We start from the raw sequence: 21,093 nt of genomic DNA, 5'->3' as shown, positions 1-21,093 counted from the left end.
TAGGACTGTCCCCACATATCCGCAGAGTTAGGACCCCAATCCCTAGGTTCTATAATTCCAGAACCAGGCAAGATAAATTGAGAGGGTTCTCATAACCCAGATTGGAAAACAGAATGGCCTGGTGCCCTATACATTAGTCTATGTGTTGTGTAGAAGGTACTAGGCCTCATGCTGTGGTGCCAGCTCCAACTGGCCTCACCTCCCCACAAGGTCCAACCCATGTGGAGTGTGCTCAGGATGGACCTGCGTCAGCAGAAGTCAGGACATCTAGGGGAAGCAGAGAAGTGTGGCTGGGAGAGGGGAGACCAAGGTAGACCCAGACAAAGAAGAGGTAGCACCTCAGTTTGTCGTACCAGACCTGCTCAGAGAGATAGAGAGGTGAAGCAAGGACTGTGGGAGGACTCAACTCTCCAGGAGTGTGCTGCTAGAAACAGGGTCTGATCTGTGGAGTACTTCCTGTTCAGGGGTCAGTGTACAGATGATGGACCTGGAACTCAGAATAGCTTCTGGGGCAGGGTACTGGGACCAGAAGACCATCAGCAAGAGAAGACATTTTTGTTAGTCACCACAAAGGGGGACAGAAGTGTCTAGGGGCAGGAAACCCCGTAGAGAAGATGTGAGGGCAGCAGCTACAAGGTTGGGCCTCTATTCCTTCAGGAGTCTAATTCAAAGCCGCAACCTACTGTGACCCAGAGCCACGGTAACACAGGCACCTCAAGTACCTGACCTCCCATCCAACATCCCTGTCAGAGAACGAGGCTCCAGAGCTGACCCTGACATGTGTGACTTCGCTACATGAGATTGTCTCAGAGTGAGCCTGTTCTGGTGCATTTTATCTGAGTGTGCAAGGTTAGCTGAGTGTGTGAGCTTACTCCTGTGTACACACTTACTCACCCATGTGTATCTGGGCAAGCTCATCTGAGCTTCTTTCTGAGTATGTAAACCTACCTAAGCGTGTTTTTCTGAGTGTGCAAGTTCAGCTGGGGGTGTGTGGGGACATGTGTGTATGACTGCACACTCCCATCTGCATGCACACATCCGCTGGCCTGGACTGTCATGTGCAAGGCTTGACCTTGGCTTTCATACTGAGCCTTCTCTTTGCTACAAAAGGCAATAAGCTCCACGGCTTGTGGGCTGCAGGCCTCTCGCTGCAGGCAATTGATGGATCCGAATTGATTCCTAGAAGCCTATCCATCAATTAGTGCCCTGGCCCTGCCTCTCTGGTCCCTCTTATCATCCTTTCTGTAACTGCAAAATCAAAATAACTGTGTTCAGCATCGATGTGGACTCAAGCCCCTTGTTGTTACTCCTTTTCTATTGCACATCCTTCAGAAGGACTCCGACCCCCACTCCCCACACAGTTCTCGGAAACACTAACGAGATTCTGATTTGAAGCCGGATGGTAGCAGGCCCCTGAGCAACTGCCAAGCAGCAAAGACTCTTAGGGTATTACAGAGAAGCTGAGTGGGGTCCTCTGGGTTCTCATGGTGTCCCTCTGCTGAGATTGCTGGGGTTCAAGGCAGATACTACACACTCATGTCTGCGGACCTCAGTGTGATGGGCTCTGTGTCCTTTGGGGTGATCTCCCGTCCTTAGCTGCCTACACCGTGGTGTATCACACAGGAGCAGCTCTTGAGGCTGTGGGTTTGCCTGGCATCTTTGAAGTCCTGTGGCTAGGCAGGTAGTCTGATAGACTCTCAGTAGGCCTGACACTGGCTGGGATATGAATTTCTCTTCAGGGAAACTGTTTTTCTCTGCAGGCCCTTAAGTTTGAAGGTCACCTCCTTACCAGCTGATATGGATATAGTGTATAGAACACCTTCCCTGAGTACCAGGGGACAGACACACACACCTGGGCCACACCTTTCCATGGCCAAGTGACCACTGGCTCTTAAGGACATGGTGTGGCCTGAGGACACTGAAACCTGCTCTCTGCCCTGCAGTTCTGGCTTGGGGAGGCAGCAAAGCTGTGAGAGGAGGGACATAGGGACACTGAGTTACAAGGCACATGTGATAAAGCGCTGAGCCAATGGCTGAGAATGAGGCTCCCAATAAGCCTGCTGCTCAACAAGCATGCTGCATGTTTATTGGCTGCCTGTCACTCATGGCCAGGCCCACCTAAGGAGCCCTAATAATGGCTCCTAGCTACACATCCAACCCAGACCCTCACCCAAGCTCTGACAGCCCCTAAATCTAGCTACATCCTCAAAATGACCACATGGCTAGACACAACACTCAAAGTGACAAAACCTCACTGTGGCTCCAGAGTCCCCAGCCCCTCCCTGATCTCAGCTACTCCCCCACCTGACCCCACCCTCGGCACACACAGAAACTAATCCAGCCTGCCAGAAGACCAGAGACCTTGGTCACAGTGATGAAGCTATAGATAATGGCCCAACTCAGCCCTTAGTCACCTCCTCCCCCAGAGGCCACCTGCTGCTCTGACCACCACTCACAGCTGGAGAGCACTGCTGATCTCATGTTCCATGATGCCCTTACCCCCTTCAGACCACCCCTGCATAAGGCCTGTGAGAACTCTGGCTGTCTGGGTTCATGGAATGAAAACCTTCAAACTTCTGCTGTGATTAGTGCCCCAAGAGGGTTTATCACCTGACTGGGGAATGTTTTCATAACAGTCTTCCACCACACCATTGTCTAGGAGCAGGGGATGGATGGAAGGCCTGTGTACAAGAAGCCCAGCCTAGGAATCCACTGGTCTCTCACAGAGCATCCTCCTTTTGGCTGCAACCTGAAGCTCAGCTTCCTCATGTTCTCCAGGACCGCAGAGAGCCAGAAGAGGCTCCACCTGACCCCATAGGGAGGTCCCTTCCCACAGAAGAAAAGGTGAAGGATGAACCCAACCACTCGGACATAAACGGAATCAATCCACACAATTTTACTGCAAACTAGAACTAATGGGCTGAGCTGTACGGAAAAAATAATTATGTTTAGTGTGTGTGTGTGTGTGTGTGTGTGTGTGTGTGTGTGTGCACGCAAGCCAAACAGGATATTGTAAGGACAAACAGCATGCCGAAATCCTGCACTTGATGATCCTATGGCTAATGGAAACATTGATGCTGTTATTTTAAATTACTGCAGGTATGCTGCAGGATGAAGCATGCAAGTAATTATGCTGGTATCATTAGGAACCAAGAATTTTAGCATAAGGGGAAAAAAGGATGAAATTACAAATCAAAGAAATGAAGTTTAAACCCCATGAGTTAATAAAGCATCTGAAAATGAAATTGGGGAAATAATTCTATTTACAGCAGCATCAGAAGGAATAAACTACGTTAGGAATAAACTCTACTGAGCATGTGCAGGACTCAAAAGCTGAAAACACAAAATGTCTGAGTCAGGAGAAGGCCTTGGGGGGGGGGGTTGGAGAGACCCCCTCAGGTTTGCAAACCAAAAGATTCCACATGGTGTAAGCTGTTCCTTGAGGCTGTCAGGGTTCTAGAAGACAATGGTCCAAATGAGACAAGGAATATCAAAAACAATGTTTACAGAGGAGACTGCATCCTCAGTTGGTCTCCAGCCTTAGTACAGAGTCATAGAATCAAGACAGCATGGTCCTGGGGCTGGGGAGGTGGTGCATCAGTTAAGACACACCAGCTACACTTGCTGAGTAGCTAACCTGAGTTCTGTCTCCAGCACCCAAGTTGGGGTCTTGTCACCCACCTGTAACTTTAAGTCTAGGGAATATGGTGTCTTCTTCTGGTCTTTGTGGGTTCCTGCATACATACCCCTGACCCCATGCATCACACACACACACACACACACACACACACACACACACACACACACACACACACACACACCTAAAAATAGGATACATCTGGAAAAATAAGAAAAAGAATCTGGGATGTAGGTTAAATCCACAGACATCAGAGAGAGGAAGGGTAGAGGTGAGCACAGGAATGAGCAGAAAATGAGGGAAACATTTCTGAATAATGTATCTGACAAGGAATTGTACTAGAATAGAGAAAGAATTCTTACAATGCAGTAATTTAAAAAAAAAAAAAAAAACCTTTTAAAATGGAGACCTCTAGGCTGAAGCATGACTCAGGGGTGAGCATTTGCCCAGCATTATAAATACCCTTAGCTCTGCCTCAATATTTAAAAATAATAAAATAAAGTAATGTGAAGGGTCAGTGAGCTGGCTCAGTGGGTGGAGTACTTGCCACCAAGTCTAATGACCTGAGTTCTATGCTCAGAACCCACATGGTAGAAGGAGAGAATCCATTCCCACAAATTGTCCTCTGACCTTCACATGAGAGCTGTGATGTGTGTGTGTGTGTGTGTGTGTGTACTCACTCGTGTGCACGTGTGTGTGTGTACATGAGTCCATGTCCATGTGGATATGTGCCCATGAGTTGGACCTTGGAGACCGGAAGAGCACTCCAGATGCCCAGGAGCTGGAGCCACAGCAGTTGTGGACCACCTCCTGTGGGTACTAGGAATGACACAAAGGTCTCTGCAAGAGCAACACGTGCTCTGCCATGGAGTCATGCCCAGCCACCCTGCATTTTCATTTAAAACACTTTTTTTTTTTCATTTTTAGGTATTTGGAAGTTCTACCTTCATGTGGGTCTGTGAACCACATAGGTTCTGGGACTCGAACTCAGGTCCTCCGGAAGAGCAGCCAGTGCTTGTGACCACTGAGCCACCTCTCCAGCCCACTCTGCATTTTCTTGTGTTATTTGAAGGACAATGTTTGCTAACCTCATAAGAACCCAGTTCTTCTTTGTTGTCATTGACAAACCTAAGACCATGGCAATTTATCTCAGTTCAAAAAGTCATAGTTTTAGCTTTTACATGTTGTTTTTTAATTCATTTTAAGATCTATTTACATGTAAGGGCTCCATCTTAATTTTTTTTTTTTAGTGTGGATATTATTTTCTCAGAACCAGTTGTTTAAAAGATGGTTTCCTTAGCTACTGAATGCCCTTAATGCCCTTGTCAAAAGCAAGTTGACTCTGGCCTACTGATCTCTGTGTCTTTGCTTGTGTGTGGACACTTAATGCAAGAACATATACACACTAAGCAAGTGCTCTACAGTCAAGCTATGCTGCCAACCCTGTCAGCTGTGGACACTTGTGCGGCTGCTTGGCCTTGAGTGGCTCCAGAAGATTATGTGTTGGCTGTACTGGGAACTTTAGGTGGTGTACTGGGGATTACTGGTCCTTGCCCCTTTTTGTCTCTGTATCTTCTTGGTCACCATGAGGTGAAGAGCCTCCTCTCCCCCACTCCATGCATCCTTGTCAAATGTGCTCCTTTACGTATCCCCAAGCAACCAGGCCACATGACAATTCAAAGCAAACATGTCTCCTTTTAAGTTATCTCAGCTTTTTGTCACAGTGACAGAAAGTTGGCATGTTATTCTTTTGCCAAGACTACACTGTTTTTTAATAAAACATTTATTTTTACTTTTATTATTACTATTAATTCTATGTTGTATTTGACTATATGCATGACTGTATATGCAACCTCTGTGTTGTATATGCATGCATGTCAGTGTATCATTTTATGTCTGGTGCCTGTAGAGGCCTGAAGAAATCCCCTGATGCTGGACTTTCAGGCGGTTATACATACATACATACATACATACATACACACACACACACAAATTTTAATCTTAAAAATAAATAAAATGAAATGGAGAGGTAATCAGAACAAACATTTCTCTGAGGGACAAATATAAATAGCCAATAAATGCCTGAAAAGATGTCAATGTTACTGGGCAGTGGTGGCGCACAGCTTTAATCCCAGCACCCAGGAGGCAAAGGCAAGTGGAGCCCTGAGTTCAAGGCCAGCCTGGTCTACAGAGTGAGTTCTGGAATAGCCAGGACTACACAGAGAAACCCTGTCTCAAACAAACAAAACCAAACCAAAAATGCTTGATGCTATTAATCATCAGAGAAGAGCCAGAGAAGCCCCAGCGTGAGACTGTTCACACCAGTGGTCGTTAGGATCAAGGTCAGTGCACACAAGGCCTGTGGGGATGGTGAGGACAGAGACCCTGATGTGCTCCAGGATGGTGGGATGTGAATCAGCCTGGGAACTCCCCACAGGAGCTGAACACAGAGGTGCCTGGAACCTGGATCTCTGCCTCTAGATCCACACCAGGTAGAGGGAGTGTACCTGTAAACACAGGAATCTGTAAAACACTGCTCACCACCATCTGTAATGGGATCCCATTCCTTCTTCTGGTGTGTCTGAAAACAACTACAGTGTACTCACATATATAAAATCAACCAAACAAAAAACCAAAAACCCCAAGGTGTATTTCACCTTAGAAATAACACCTGAAGTTGGCCTTTGACTTATGCGCGCGCGTGCACACACACACACACACACACACACACACACACACCCAAGTGCCTATGTATGCACATGTGCACACACATGTACCCACTTACACATGACATGTGCATACATATACTCAAAAAAGGAAAAACTATAACTACACCAGTAATTAAAAATTTAAGGGTATAAAAAAATGCCCCAGAAACATATCCCAGAGGAAAGCTGCCACGCATCTACTGACGTCAGATTCAGTAAGCATCAGAGCAGAAATATCATCAAGGAAGCAGCTATTGCATGATACTAAAAGAGTCACTTTACCAACAACATTTTAAAATAAAAGCAAATGCTTTTTAAGAATGTTTTTACAAACCATGACAGACCTTGGAAATAGAACTGGCTCCAATTTTGGAGGGGCCTCAACCTGTCCCTGAAGCCTTCAGTGGCCAGTAAGGGTGGGCTCTGAGCAGACTGTATTATCTAACAACAGAACACAGGTATTTGTCAGCTGCACATGGAGCCTTCCAAAGTTGATAAGGCAAATTTAATAGAGTTAAAAATTAAAATTATCAAAGGCACACCTCTGAGAATAATAGAATTCAATTAGAAATTGGCAATAGAAAAACATCTTTAGAACTCAGTTGTTTGGGAATTAAGCAGTGTGTGGTTGGAGAGATGACTGGGCAGTTGAGGGCACTAGCTGCTTTTGCAGAGGACCTAAGTTCAATTCCCTGCACCCACATGGTAACTCCAGTTCCAAGGGATCTGATGCCTTCTGGCTTCTGAAAGCACCGTGCACACATGTAGTGCATATACATACATGCAGGCAAAACACATGTAAATAATCTATGAATCAAAGGAGTCTCAGAGAAAACTAGAGAATGTATTTTAAGGTCTCCCTACATAGCCAAGGCTAGCTTCAAATTCTCAACCCTCCTGGCTCAGTTTCCTTTTTTTTTTTTTGATTTTTCGAGACAGGGTTTCTCTGTATAGCCCTGGCTGTCCTGGAACTCACTCTGTACACCAGGCTGGCCTTGAACTCAGAAATCCGCCTGCCTCTGCCTCCCAAGTGCTGGGATTAAAGGCGTGCGCCACCACCACCCGGCCCTGGCTCAGTTTCCTAAATACTGAGATTACAGGCATGCATGTGTGGCTTAGAAAACATTCTTAACTAACTCAATTTTTATATATATATATATATATATATATATATATATATATATATATATATATATATAATTTGTTTAACATAGTTATAGTGGTGCTTAAGCATAAAATGTTTACATTTAGAAATCTTATCCATGATCTAAGCTTCTACCATAAGAAATCAGGGGGTGAACAGCTGTACTCATTAGAAAAGTCAGAGCACCCAGCTTCTTGCAGGGAAAAAGAGCATTTTCTGACAGCTGCTGATCACAGCACTACTGTCCCCAGGCAAGCAGCCATCCCTGTACCAACCCCTGCTCCGGACCAGGACCAGGGCTCACATCCTGACTTTAAGCACAAGACAACTGTGTTTGTTGAAGCACACACTTCTGGGAACAACAGAATCAAGGCAAGCCTCCACTAGGGCCTCTGGGCAGTGTTGGGAAGTAGGAGGGGTGTAGTCACTCCTACTGCAGGCTGAGGCCACAGCTTGGACTTGATTCTGCTGTGGTGATGCTGGAGGTGCATGAGGAGAGAACTGGGGCCCCTCCATCAGCGACCCCTCCATCAGAGAACACACCTGTGGATGCTGTCACATAAAAAAAAATCAGGAGGCAAGCCCCTCCATCATAGAACATACCCAGGGACCTGGCCTTCGCCTGGCCAGTCTGGATCTCTGGGCATTCACTCTGTCCAGTCCCAGGAAGCAGAGACAGGCATTGTCTGGCCTGCAGACCCCGATTATGAGGGGCCAGGCTTGGCCAGGACCCAGGCTGGTGGCAGGGCCGGGCACAGGAAACATCACGCCTCAGGCCCCAGCACCAGGACCACGGCACCTGCCCCAGATTAGATTCTCCTTTCTCATTACTGCTGTAATGGGTCCTTCAGACCTCATTCCAGCCCTAGATATTATCTGACCCGTATAATTAATTAATTATCGCCCAAATATTATAGATTATTAAAAATAGCATAACTAATAGTGTAATATCTCAAGCTGTCGACTTTAATAGTCAACATTGTCTTGGCGGAGCTTATCAGCCCGGGACACCCGGTGAGAATATTGATTCCGGGTAATTTTAGCCGTCATCTGCCATCCTGACGGGATTGTCAGGCCTCACCCAGGCCGGCCTCATTTGAAATCGTTAAACCGCCGCGCGGCTCACAGCGGATCTTAATGTTTCCTTTTTCTCCCCTTCAATATGTTTCAGCAACAGAGAAGGAAATAAATAGAGAAGTGGAGGGGGGAGGATGGCGAGGGAGAGGGACGGCCTGCACCCCTGGAGAGCGCAGGGGTGACGGGCTCACCCCAGCATTCGTGTCGATGGCCTTTTCTGGAGTTCTCCGATCTCAGGCCCCTGTACCACGGGGCAAAGGGTGGGTTGGGGGGTCCCCACAGACAGACGCCCCATTCAGCCCACGCACGCTCGCGCCCAGGGACGCAGGCGCAAAGCCAGGTCTAGCCACATGGGTATGTGGCGCCGGGACTCTGGCATGCTCTCTGCACGGTCCGGTCTGTGCACGCCTGGCTGCACCTTAGGCGTTTGGACTCTGGCCTCAGGACACTGTCTGGCTCACCCAGTTCTCCCGAACGCTGACACGGGTCGCTGCAGTTCCGCGCCGTGTCGGCAGGGGGCGGGCGGGAGCCGTGGGCGAAGCGACCGAGTATCTTCACCTGTGCAATCATAGGGGCCCTCCATGGCGCAGCCCTCCCTAGTGAGTGTCTCCATACACAGAGCACCCAGGTCTCCGAAAACCACCCAGAAACACCCGCTACAGCGGAGACACGCCCCCATCCAGAGGATGCGCCTCTCCCCACTCCACACTCCTTCCCCAGAACACCTTTCACCTTATGACACTCCCTTCCCCTACGCACCCCCACCTCGCCGCAGTCACTTTCCTCCTGAAGATACAGACTCCCTGCCACCTGGAAATCCTCCTACTTCAACAACATGCCCACTTCCTAAGACACTCACCCAGAAAACTTGTCCCTTATCTACAGACCCTCCCACCCCAAGGATATGTCTTTCCTCAGGACACCCCTGTTGGGAGGATAACCTCTACCCTGACAATACAACCCTCAATCTCGACCTCGACCAACCTCTACCTCGACGACATTTTGTTTCTCCTCCCCTTAGATCTCAAAACCCCTCTTCCTGGTTTGCTGTACTGTAAAATAGTTTCTCAGTCTTCTAATTATGATTCATGTGCATAGTAGTAATTTAATAATCAAGGACTGCGCTAGAGGCATTAACCTCAATTAAGCTCATTGTTTAGTGACCAGCTCCTCTCCGCACGCCCTCCTGACCCAAGTGGCCCTGCAGGCACTTAGGTTAAGTGTGTGTGTGTGTGTGTGTGTGTGTGTGTGTGTGTGTGCGCGCGCGCGCTGCCAGCCGGAAGATTTCATTGTATTCATTTATTGAGCACCTTCTGTGTACTTGACCTGAGCTCCCTCCCTTTACCCCTCTTACCCATCTTTAATGTTGGGGTACAGTCTCTAGATGCCCTCTTACTCATCCCTCTGTGTTTTTCCTCCCTGTCCCCCGGAGGCCTCTCTATTTACCCACTGTTGCAGCTTCCCAGACTCCCCAGTCCAACACAGGCTAGCCCTCCTTGGCAGTGGAGCAAAGAAGGCCCCTGTCTCCATTCCAGAGCTTTCCCTCAAGCCAATGGGAATGAGATGACACATTCTCCCCGATAACAGGGGCACCAGAGCCTCCCCCACAGCAAAGGCTGTGCCAATCTTACTTACCCCTGGTGCCAGACTCACCCACCCCCACAGCAGAAGAGCTGAACGTGTATAAATAAATGACAGATGGAGGAAAGCCCCTATGGGTACCCTGTGAGTCACACTGACTGTGGGGTATAACCACGGGACAGGACAGAGATGGACAAGTCAGTTGATGAGTTTAGGGCAGAGTCAAGCATCACTAGGGGCATTTTCTGCCCATAGGAGCTAGGCATATTATTATAATGGCAAAGGTGCATGCCCTTGGTCGAAACTCTTGCTCAACTTGAACCTATTTTTCCTTGTGCATACAAACGTTTGCACTTTGCATCCCACCCTTGTCTTGATGAGAGACACAGGACCAAGTCATCACAGTGTTCAAGAGCCCACTTTGGCCAAAGTCACATGTGAACAGATAAATGCCCCTAGATGTGTTAGAGCAAGACAGAGGGGCAGATGATGGTGCCAGTCTCACTGAGAAGAGACTGATGAGCTTCCGGGTGTGATGTTTTTGAACAGCTGGAAGGGTATCTCCGCTAGTTATCATCAGAAAGGACCCTGGGGTATGGGGCTCAGATGTGGGTCATTCAGGATGCCCCAAAGGGTCTCATAGGTAAGTTACTCAGCCCAGGCATAATTCTCAGACCCTGTCAACCTCAGGAAGCTTCCAGGAGGAGAAAGCTGTGATGGTTCACACTGGTTAGTGGATGGAAGATAAATGGAGGAGCCAGGCAGTAAGAAGTGAGCAACAGGGCACAGGCTTTAATCCCAGGCAGAAGCAGGTGGGTCTCTAAGTTCAAGACCAGCCTGGCCTATAAAACGAGTTCCAGGCCGACCAGGGCTGTTGAGTAAGACTCTCTCACGTAAAGCAGATACAAAACCACTCCCAGTTCTCCCCTCAGGGAAGGTCTGACCAAGCCACTCCCAGTTCTCCCCTCAAGGAGGCCCTGACCTCGTGCCTTTATACAACATGGGAAACTTTCTTGTGTGCATCAGACAAGACTCACAGCTTTTGACCATGAGAAGTCTGGAGCTTGGGTACTTTTGGGAGCCCTGGAGAGTAAAGGCAGGTGGTACTCTGGGTAAGCTCTGACCTGGACATCTTGCTAAAACCTCTCAAGGAAGTCAGTGGCTCTATCTAGCAAAAAGTCTAGACAGAGTAGAGGATGGTAATAGCACACGGAGACAGATTCCTAAAAGAAGAGAAGAGAACCCCTATAAGCACCCCAAGAGAACCTAAGAAAGATCTTAGAGAAAATGGATGAACAAACTTGCCTCCACCCTGGAATTTCCAGACTGGTAATGAGCAGGTTGTGCCACATGTGAGGGAGTAAGGGTGGGAAAAGGCACATGGAAGCTCCTGGCCCCTGTCAGCCTCATTCTCTGCACTGCCCAGGCCGTCTGCCCTCTGGCACTGAGAAACTGATTATTTGTGACTTTTCACTTTAAACACTGGTCAGGAGCACCAGTGCGCATGTTAAAACCCCACCGGCTACCGGTTGGACGGCTTTGAGAACATCATTATTCTCTTTGGCCTCAGTTTACCCTATCTTGTCTTGTGGTTGGTGAACCTTTCTAGGTCAAAAGTTCAACTAGCAGTGTCCAAGAGAGGGAGCCAGCTGGCCACTGTGCAGCCTTCTCTCCATGAACGGTGCTTCTCATTCCCGCAGCCCTGGAGACATTCCTGGTGTTCTATTTGTTAATCTGAGTTTCAAACGGAAAGGGTTTGAACTTTACCTTTGCATCTCCAAGTAACCTCTTTATAGGAGTTAGTGACTACTACATGTATATGTGTATGTATATGTGTATTTATAATATATATATGTGTGTGTGTATGTGTGTGTGTGTACACCATTTGAACAGGAGGATGCAAAAACCAGCAGCTATTGATCCTGTGAAACTCCCTAGCCCTTTGGTGTGAGGTGATGGTGGGCATCTCATCTGGGTGTGTAATGTACAAGGAGTCCAGACACCACATTGTACCTACAAAGATTGCCGGCAAGCTTTGAGATGGGCAGACTTGTAATAGACAGTGAGGGCGCTGCATAAGTGGAGAGCAGAAACGTGCTGGCTGGATCCAGTTGCTGAACCTGTCTGTGACATAGTCTCCTGGAAGCTGAGGTCAGCTACGGGGTAGGAGTGGGGCGAGGGGAGAGGGCAGAGCGGCTGTCCGCGGTACTGACCTGGCAGCCGACGGTTCTCACCGCGGTCCTGGGAGCTGTCCGCGGTTCTGACCTTCAACCTACTGGTTGGGTTCTGTGTGTAGTGCTGATAGTGGTGCCTTCCTCTGTGGCCTCGGGCGATGCAGAGGTCAGCAGCCTGAGCTCCTTCTTCTGAGTTTCTGAATGTGCTGTGCCCATTCTTGAGGGGATAGAAGACCCAAAGGGAGATACATCTTAGAGAAAGAGAATAAGCAGAATTGTTCATTCATTTTCCAGACTGGTGAGCAGCAGGGTGTACCATGTACTGATATGGGTGGGGGTCAAGAAACACACATGGGAGCCCTGTCCTCTTGTCTGCTTAAGTCCCTTCATTGCACCCTTCCACTGGGAGGCAGACCACTCAGAGGCTACAGAATACCAGCAGCCTCTCAGTCCGCACATGGTGAACCAGGTGACTAAAGTGCCTGCCTCTGCATGTTGCCAGAAAGGTTTTGGGGACCCTGGTGACTGGGCAGAGTGGGGGTGGATTTAACAGCGCATAAAGCAAACAGCCACCAAAGTGAAGGCTGTCTGTGGATGTGCCCAATCATAAAGACCCTGAATCCTACCACGCTTATAGCCTGTCCATAGAGCTCCCGGGAGCAGATACAGTCCACCAGTCACTGTTCCTTTACTCTGAGTAAGTGGCTGTTACTGGAGCCCTTGGACCCTTGAAGGGAAGTAAATGGGATCTTAGAGACCACTACACAGTGGAGACACGTCATTATCCAAGGTGAGTTAACAACAGAGGCTGGGCGATCCTCCTCTTGCCTCTTCCAGAATTTCAAAATGCACAGTTCAGGGGGAAGAAAGCTGAAAATGTCAGCTTACTCCTCCTTTTCCTTGGCCCACTTCTCAGACCACTTGTCACAACTCCCCTTGTCATATTTTCACCCTTGCCACATTTGTCCCTGCCTCAACACCCCAGTCCAACATGACTTATCACCCTAAGTGACCTGCCATAGTGGGGCCTCAGCAGGAAAGGGGATGCATCCTATCCACTAACCAGGCAGAGCCGTCTCCACCCTAGGCTGGGATTTCACCTGTCAGTACCCACCTGGGGCCCCACAAGTGAAGCTGGTGGGTTGGAGATAACCTGAGATGGCAGATGGGCAGAGATTGCACAAATGAGGGTCTAATTGACAATCAATTGTGATTAGGAGCTAAAGGACGTCCTTATAGCCTTAGACAGTCTGGTTGAGGCTGAAGAGGGCTGTTGTTCAGAGATCTAGGAGAGGAGGAGGGGCACCTGGCATCCCTCTGTTTTAGTTGTTCCTCAGAGGTGGGGTGGGAACAGAGGAAGAAACTGCCTCAGTCTCTCAGTGAGCTAGGTCCACACAGCACTGTCCCACACCAAAGGAAGAAGAGAAGAGATGCCCCATTCAGCTCTGGGGGACGCTTGGGCTCACCTTGCTCCTCGGAGCTGGCTGTGAGCCTGGCTGTTTGTTATTCTGTCTGCTACAACTCATGCCAGAATATCGAGGGGCAGGAAGAGATGGGCAGGAAAGGCAGGAGAAGTAAACCAGGCACCTACAAACTTCTGGGCAGCAAAGGTGCTTTCTCTGCATCCCACCCAACTCTGACCAGTCCCCTACCCACCGGCAGACAGAGCACTGGGCAGTGCCAAGTGTGAATTTGGGTGAAAAGAAAAAAAGAACCAAAACCCAGCATCCAGTTGCATATTTTTCTGTAACATGTTACGTTATCTTATTTCATATGCTGTTAACACATTGTATTATATTTGCTATGTCCTAGTGCCAGTCTACCTCACATTCTAGGAAATGCCACCTTGTTGCATTTCCTTCTCCTGAAGGAAAGCTACACAGAGCGGGCTACACAGGTCATTGTACTTCCTCACAGGCAGGGGGTAGGGTGTGTGTGATGGCTGAGGGTGCAGCCATGCCAGCTTCCACCCACCCAGTAAGGTGTGGGTGCTGTGGCTGCTTAAATGTTTGCCAACATTCACCTCTCTGATGGCTTGTGGTGGTGACAAATGTGTGTGTGTGTGTGTGCTTGTAGTGTTGTCGCAGAGTCTCCACTACCCAGAGCCAGCTCCAAAGTCTGCACAGGAGGTCTGCCCTCTCCTCCCCATCCTCATTCCCCTCCCCTTCCCCAAAGAAGCTCCCTTCTGCACCCAGTGGCTCTGCATCCTAGGGAAGCAAAGAAGATGGGGACCTGGCAGCCGGCCTGTGTGCAGTCCTCACCAAAGGACTTAAAAGAGACAGGAAGTGGAAGAAGGAGCAGATGGGGGAGGGGTGACAGAGTGCAGCGCACTGCCCTTATGAACCACCTTCTGACTGGATATGGGTGCTCATGAATGAATTCCTGCTTGTGTGTTGGCCGCTTCTGAATGAGTGTGAGTGTGTGTGTGAAAGAGAATGGGGCGTGTACATCTATATTCAAACTCAGCTGAGAAGAGGGAGGAAGCAAAGACCAAGGTGGGGGCGGGAAGAAGATAATTACCTCACTGCGATGAGAGATTACCCACCCTCCATCCCCAGAGGTGATTTATAATTTAAAGATAAAGAATAATCAAGTCCTGGCAAGGAAGGACACAGTGTTGTGGGTCTGATTAGAATCTCAGGATGGACCAGCACGCGGTGAGGGTGGGAGGGGGCAGGGAAGAAACTGAGGGGAGGAGAGCCCTGCCCCCTCCCCTTGCCTCCCGTCCCAGCCTCCCAGAGGCTCAGCATGTCCGAGCTTGGCCCAAATTACAGGCGATCGGTCCCCCATTATTTCTCCTAACTTTTAATTTCTGCTTCCGAAGGATCATTGCCCGCGGTAATTGCAAAGGCCCGTCCTTGTGCAGAGCAGGCTCTCGGGACCGCAGTGGGAGGAGGAGTGCATACCCGCTGGAGCACACGTCGGCGCACACACTCACACTCTGGGCATGCTAACTCCTCCGCCGGGTCCCACCTGGGTCCTTCAGAGGCGGGTCAGCTCATTGGCTTGAGCTAGAGGAGGAGGGAAACTCGGAAGCAAAGCATCGGCTACCTGACCCTCACCCTCCGAAGCCGGTTCGACCTTCCGAGGTCGTGGAGAGTATCCTGTAAATATCCAGACTGTGGACAAGACCGTGCACAAATACCCAGGCTTCAAACGGCCCTTCTGATTTGTTAGGGGTGGGGAAGAGGATAGTATCCGGTTCTGGAAGAAACACATATTTTCCCGTTACATGAAGGGTATCGATCTTTATGTAGGCCACCTGCTATTTGTGCGATTTTTCGGTCACCCTTTCGGGGGGCGGGGACCAGGACAGCGGTCTAGCCCTGCTCATTTCGATTCCACTTCTAATGAGCGTCACTCGCGGGCGCCAGCCCCGCCCCTTGCGGGGATTTCGTGTCGTCCCTAATTTGATCCAGCCAAGGGGGCGGGAGTCAGAGCTGGTGAGGATGGAGGGACAGAGATCCTGACCAGATTGCTCCAGACGCGAAAAACCGCAATTGAGGGCAGCGGAAACAGAAACTCTGGGAATACGCCCCACAAAGGGCTGAAGACCCTGCAGAGACCCAGAACCTGCAAGAGCCCCCCACTCTCCCTCTCCCGTCCCAGCAGCGGAAGGCGCGGGATACCCGGGTGCCACGGTAGCCCAGAGTCCCGCATGCCACGGCAGCAGGAGAGACCTGCCCTAGCGGTACCCTGAGCTGGGATGTCCAGGCCAACTCGGGGCTAACGGGTTCACACGTCCTGGGGCCTCCGCAGCCCTCCACCGCCAACCGATCCCGCAATTATTTAAAAGCCCGGCTGTCTCCTCCCCCTTCGTCGAGGAGGCGGGCACGCAGTTTCCAGCCCCGCGGAGGCGCAGCGGCAAGGTGCTGACCACCACAGCCTCCAGTGGACTGTGCTCTGGCTCCCGGCAGGGCGTCCGTCTGTCTGTCTCTGCGGCTCAGTCCGTGAGTCCCGCACCGGGCCCGCCTACTCCGCTTGGGACCGTTCGCAGCCAATTAGGCGTGAGCGCTAACGAGGGTAGCGGAACCCCGCGGCCGCCTGCGGGCGCACGTGTGTGCGGAGTGTGGGCGCGTGGGCGCCTCCGGCGGGGCCGCCATAAATGCACTGGCCGGGCGCGGCGGGCGCCTGAAGCGGTGGCGGAGGCAACGCCAGGCAGCACTAGCCAAGCGGGACGCAGCGCCAAGAACAGCTGGGCTGAGGCTGATTTTTCGGGGCGCAGGGATGGGATCCCAGTAGGTAGCGGGGCCCGAGCCGCCTGAGCGGCCCGAGGCCGGCATGAGTACCAGCGGCCCGGCGGCACCTGGGGACGTCCCCGCGTTGCCACCGCCACCGCCCGGGCCCGCCTCGGGGCCCGCACCGCCGGCTCCTGCAGCTACAGCTCGGGACGCTATGGATGGACGAGCTGAGCTGCCCATCTTCCCCCGGGCTGGAGTCCCACCGCTTGCGGCCAGCGACACTGTGCCCGCGGTGCCAGAGGGGGCTGGAGTGGCTCGGCCCGCCGCGCCCCCGCGCCCCACCTCCTTCTCCGTGCTGGACATCCTAGATCCCAACAAGTTCAACAGTAGGAGACGCCGGTGCGTGCTACTGGGCCCTGTGGTGCCCGCTACGTGTGCCCCATGCGCCCCGGCCGCGTGTGTCGCGGTCCCGGCTGCCTCCGGACGTTCGCCGCGCGCAGAGCTAGAACGCCGAGCCCTTTCCGCCGCCTCAGGAGTCGCAGCGGCCGCGGGAGCTGAGACTACAAGTGAGTATATGGACGCTGGGGGCGAGGACACTGACTGCTCCGGAATGTTTATGCTCCAGGGACCCCGTGGCGAGCTGGGCCTGACCCGGTGCTGTTGGGCTCTGTGGAAAGTTCGCAGAGCGCGGGGTCCGCCCCGAGCATCCGTGGCCTCCTCCCGACCCGGACTCTAGGGCCCTCACTGCTACACGCTTCAGGAAAGGTTCTGCTGGGCCAAATCTGGGGCTTGGGGGGTTGTCACAACGGTCCAGGATTCGCCTAGTCAGTCTCGGGTGTTGGAGGGTAGTTGTTGCTGGAGGCAAAGGGACATGCGGCGCCTGGCTTGGTGACTTACCCACCCCCACCGTGGCCTCCCTAGTCCTCCCCCTTTGGACAAATCAGACTAATTGTGACAAAACGCTGGTTATCTCTGGAAAAACAATTAAATCCCTTCGATTACAGTTAAAGGGAAATGTGCTTAGCGGCGGAAAGCGGCCGGTAATGGGGCGGCCCGCGCCCCCTTTGCGGTCGATATCCCATTACGGCGCATGCATATCTCTTTCAAGCACCTTGCAAACTCCCCCCGAACATCTAAATTATAGGGTCAAAATTCGGATAATTACTCGATTAAAACCTATTACACTTATTAGGGGCCGCTATTGATCGCGAATTGCATTCGACCAGTTCCTGATTGCTTTTTGTGCCCCTCCTCCGTCCTCCCTCTAACTTCCTGGCCCCTGCGCCTCTGACAGACCAGAACGCTCAGGGAGAACTGGACTGGGGCCGCCAGCTCTACCAGCGCGGTTGCATTGACCTTCCGTTCCTAGAGGGAGGAAGAGCAGGCCCGGCAGGCAGCAGTTGGACCCCTCTCTCCGCCAAGGAGTTGGTCTACCAGGAACCCGCGGCTGCTTTCTGGAGCTGTGTAGGGAGGGAGAGAGCGCTGCACAGTTGGAGAGGGCAGCCAGGCAGGGCTGGGGCATGGATGACTGGCTATGGGTCGCCTAAGGGAATAGTTGCCCTGCTAAGACTTAGGAGTTGAGGACAGGACACCCGCAGTCTTCATGAGACCTGGGTCATTTGAGCTGGGGTATTTGCGAGTTGCGATTTTATGTTCCAGTATGTCAGGGCCAACTCGACCTGAGAGCTGAACACCGGCGCTGGGTTGGAAAGCGTGGAGGTCTCCTCTGGCATTTAAAGACCACCTGTGGGTGAAGGGCATGAACGGTCCTCAGATTCCTGCATAGCAGACAAACAGCCTAGCAAATTTCAGAGACAAGATGCAGTCATGGCGGCAGCTTCTCTCTGGATGCTGCGGGACTGGTGTTCATACTCCCTACCAGGCTCCTGCTTAGAGGTTCAGAGTGCCCTTCCCCAGCCTCCAAACTCCACCAGCTCAGGGGAAGATGAAGCCCGCTTCAGACAGTGTCTCTGGGGAGCTGGTTAATGGGCCCCAGAGGCCGGCCGGGAAGCCAGTATTTTGAGATGCCTAGTTTTCAGGGCCTAAAGCCTGAGGTAGGGACAGCTCCAAGAGGACCGATTTTGGTCTTCAGAAGTGGCCTCCTCACAGCCGGCCGACCCCACCCCAGGCCTCCAGCCCCTCCAGCTATTAACTGTGCGGTAATTGGCTGGCCCCGCGCCCGCTGTAATTGGAAGGTAATATACGCCGAAATAAATTAAATGGACTTTAACTAGTTTGTACATTACACAAAATGAGTTTAATTAAGTTTGTATCTGCCCCGTGAATCGATTGGAGCTCTTTCTCCGCTGTACACTCCGAGGGCCGCCCGCGCACCGCAGCCCTAAAGGCGGAGGCGAGGACTGCGGATGGGGCAGCAAAAGCAGCTGGCCACGGAGAGGGTCCTTCCGAAGGAAGGCAGAGAGGAAATGCAAGCAACCTAAGGAGGAACTGTGGCAAGGAGGGAGGAAAAGAAAACCTTTGGGGAAGGGGCAAACGAGGAAGAGGAGAAACCCAACGATTAAAGGAGAATCTCTCACTGGGGGAGCGGGCAGGGCGGCTGGGTGCGGGCCTGACTCTCTGTTCTCTTCCTTTTCGCCGTCCGCAGGTGCTGGGGACTCTTACAGGGCGGACGAGGCCGAGGCCAACGGCTACAGCAGCGGCAGTGGTCGCAGCCCGACCGCGGACAGCGAGGATGAAGCGCCCGAGGATGAGGACGAGGACGAAGCGCCCGAGGTGCAGGATGCTCAGGGCACCGAGGAGCCTCGGGGAGGCAGCGGCGGTCTCGGGGCCCGCGGGTCGGGCTGCCCCGGAGCGGCCGAGGTCGAGGCTTCCCCCGTGGACGAGGCTGCGGTCCCAGGGCCCCGCGGGAACTCGCCCGGAGCCCCGGGCCCGCCTGCAACTGCTGCAGGAGCGGGGAGCGCGGGGAGCACCCCGCAGGGCGCCGCCGTGGCCACCAAGCCCAAGCGGAAGCGCACGGGCTCGGACTCGAAGTCCGGGAAGCCGCGGCGAGCGCGCACCGCCTTCACCTACGAGCAGCTCGTGGCGCTGGAGAACAAGTTTAAAGCCACTCGCTACCTGTCCGTGTGCGAGCGCCTCAATCTGGCGCTGTCGCTGAGCCTCACCGAGACGCAGGTGAAGATCTGGTTCCAGAACCGCCGAACCAAGTGGAAGAAGCAAAACCCAGGCGCTGACACCAGCGCGCCGACCGGCGGCGGTGGGGGCCCCGGCCCGGGAGCGGGGCCCGGCGCGGGGCTGCCCGGCGGCCTCAGTCCCCTCAGCCCCTCGCCGCCCATGGGTGCGCCGCTCGCCTTGCACGGCCCGGCCGGGTACCCGGCGCACAGCCCCGGAGGGCTGGTGTGCGCCGCGCAGCTGCCCTTTCTGTCCAGCCCGGCCGTGCTCTCGCCCTTCGTGCTGGGCTCGCAGACCTACGGCGCGCCCGCCTTCTATGCGCCCCACCTCTGAACCTCGGTGCCAGGACCCCGGTGGGGACCGCACCATGCGGCCTCGCAGTCAGAGGACCAAAGGCGAGCGCGGCCGCCTCTTTTCTAAGGTTTCAGTCGTTGGTCCTGTATATAGCCGGTTCCTACAGAAGAGAAATTTATAAACGAGTGTGCGCAGGGGCCAAACGGGAGGCTCCCGTGGCCTGCTCCAGGCACTTTGCAGAACTCTTAATAAACCACAGGAAGCCTCGCGGGCGTTTTTCCGAAGGCTCTGGCGCCGTAGGATGCGGATCCCGCCTTCCTGTCCACTCGGGTTCTTACCCATCTGTGTGTCTCCCTGAGCAGGGACTTCAGAGCTGTTAGGTCTAGTTTGCCATCAGTATTAGTGTCTCATGGTCACTCTCGTAGCTTGCACCCTTTCTCTCTTGGGGATCGCCTTGGGAGCTGATCCAGCACGGGTCCAAGTCCCCGCTCTCTCCGAAGTGAGGCCTTTTCCCCTCTTGCAGCCTGGCACTGCTGAGCTCCAAATGGAGTTCTCCGCTGCTGCTCATTGTCTTCTACATCCTGTCCCACCAACTGCCCCCCACTCCCACCCCCAAGCAGGCTACTTGTGGATTGGAAAAGCATCCCGCTTCCCAGAGCTGGACTTCGAGGGGTGAGGTGTAACCACCTGCCCTGTAGTCTAATAGCCCGATTGGAAGACCAATGACCTATTCTGGTGCATCACTCGTCTGCAACAATTGTGCGCATATGTAGATAGTTCCTGTGCGCTGAATGCAAGGAACCCAGGAGTGGCCTGAAGCTGTGGCTGCACACACACCAGAGCAGATACAGAACCACCTATGACTACAGGGAGATACGTTGCAGCCTGTGCCAGCTTTGGGAGATTTTGTACATCAGTAGGGGTGGAAACTGGAGAAGGAAAAGGGGGTTGGCTGTGGCGAGGGCCAGGGAGGCAACTGTTCTTAGGTCTGTTCCAGGGTCCCTGGCTCTCCCTGGAAAGAACGAAAGAGCCTGTTGTGCTCCACTATGGGGCTTGGCTTCTTGCTCAGGAAACAGGAGGACACCTGAAGGAGTCCTCCTGTTTCCTAAGCACAGTGGAGGGGTCTTGACTCTAGTCAGCTAACTTCCGTTGAGAGTCAGGTTGAGAA

The 21,093-nt window shown here is 52.4% G+C and overlaps 1 protein-coding gene across 1 annotated transcript; it reads left to right on the top strand.

Moving 5' to 3' along the window:
* The first annotated feature begins 16,602 nt into the window (after positions 1 to 16,602).
* Nkx1-1 (NK1 homeobox 1) lies at positions 16,603 to 19,964 on the top strand. Its single transcript, XM_034509497.1, has 2 exons — positions 16,603 to 17,068; positions 19,108 to 19,964. Exons 1-2 carry the CDS (start codon positions 16,603 to 16,605, stop codon positions 19,962 to 19,964), a joined length of 1,323 nt encoding a protein of 440 aa, XP_034365388.1.
* Positions 19,965 to 21,093: the final 1,129 nt, after the last annotated feature.

This window comes from Arvicanthis niloticus, chromosome 7 (assembly GCF_011762505.2).
Source record: "Arvicanthis niloticus isolate mArvNil1 chromosome 7, mArvNil1.pat.X, whole genome shotgun sequence".
In the NCBI taxonomy this organism is placed as follows: Eukaryota; Metazoa; Chordata; class Mammalia; order Rodentia; family Muridae; genus Arvicanthis; species Arvicanthis niloticus.
This window is presented reverse-complemented; position numbering and strand designations above follow the sequence as displayed.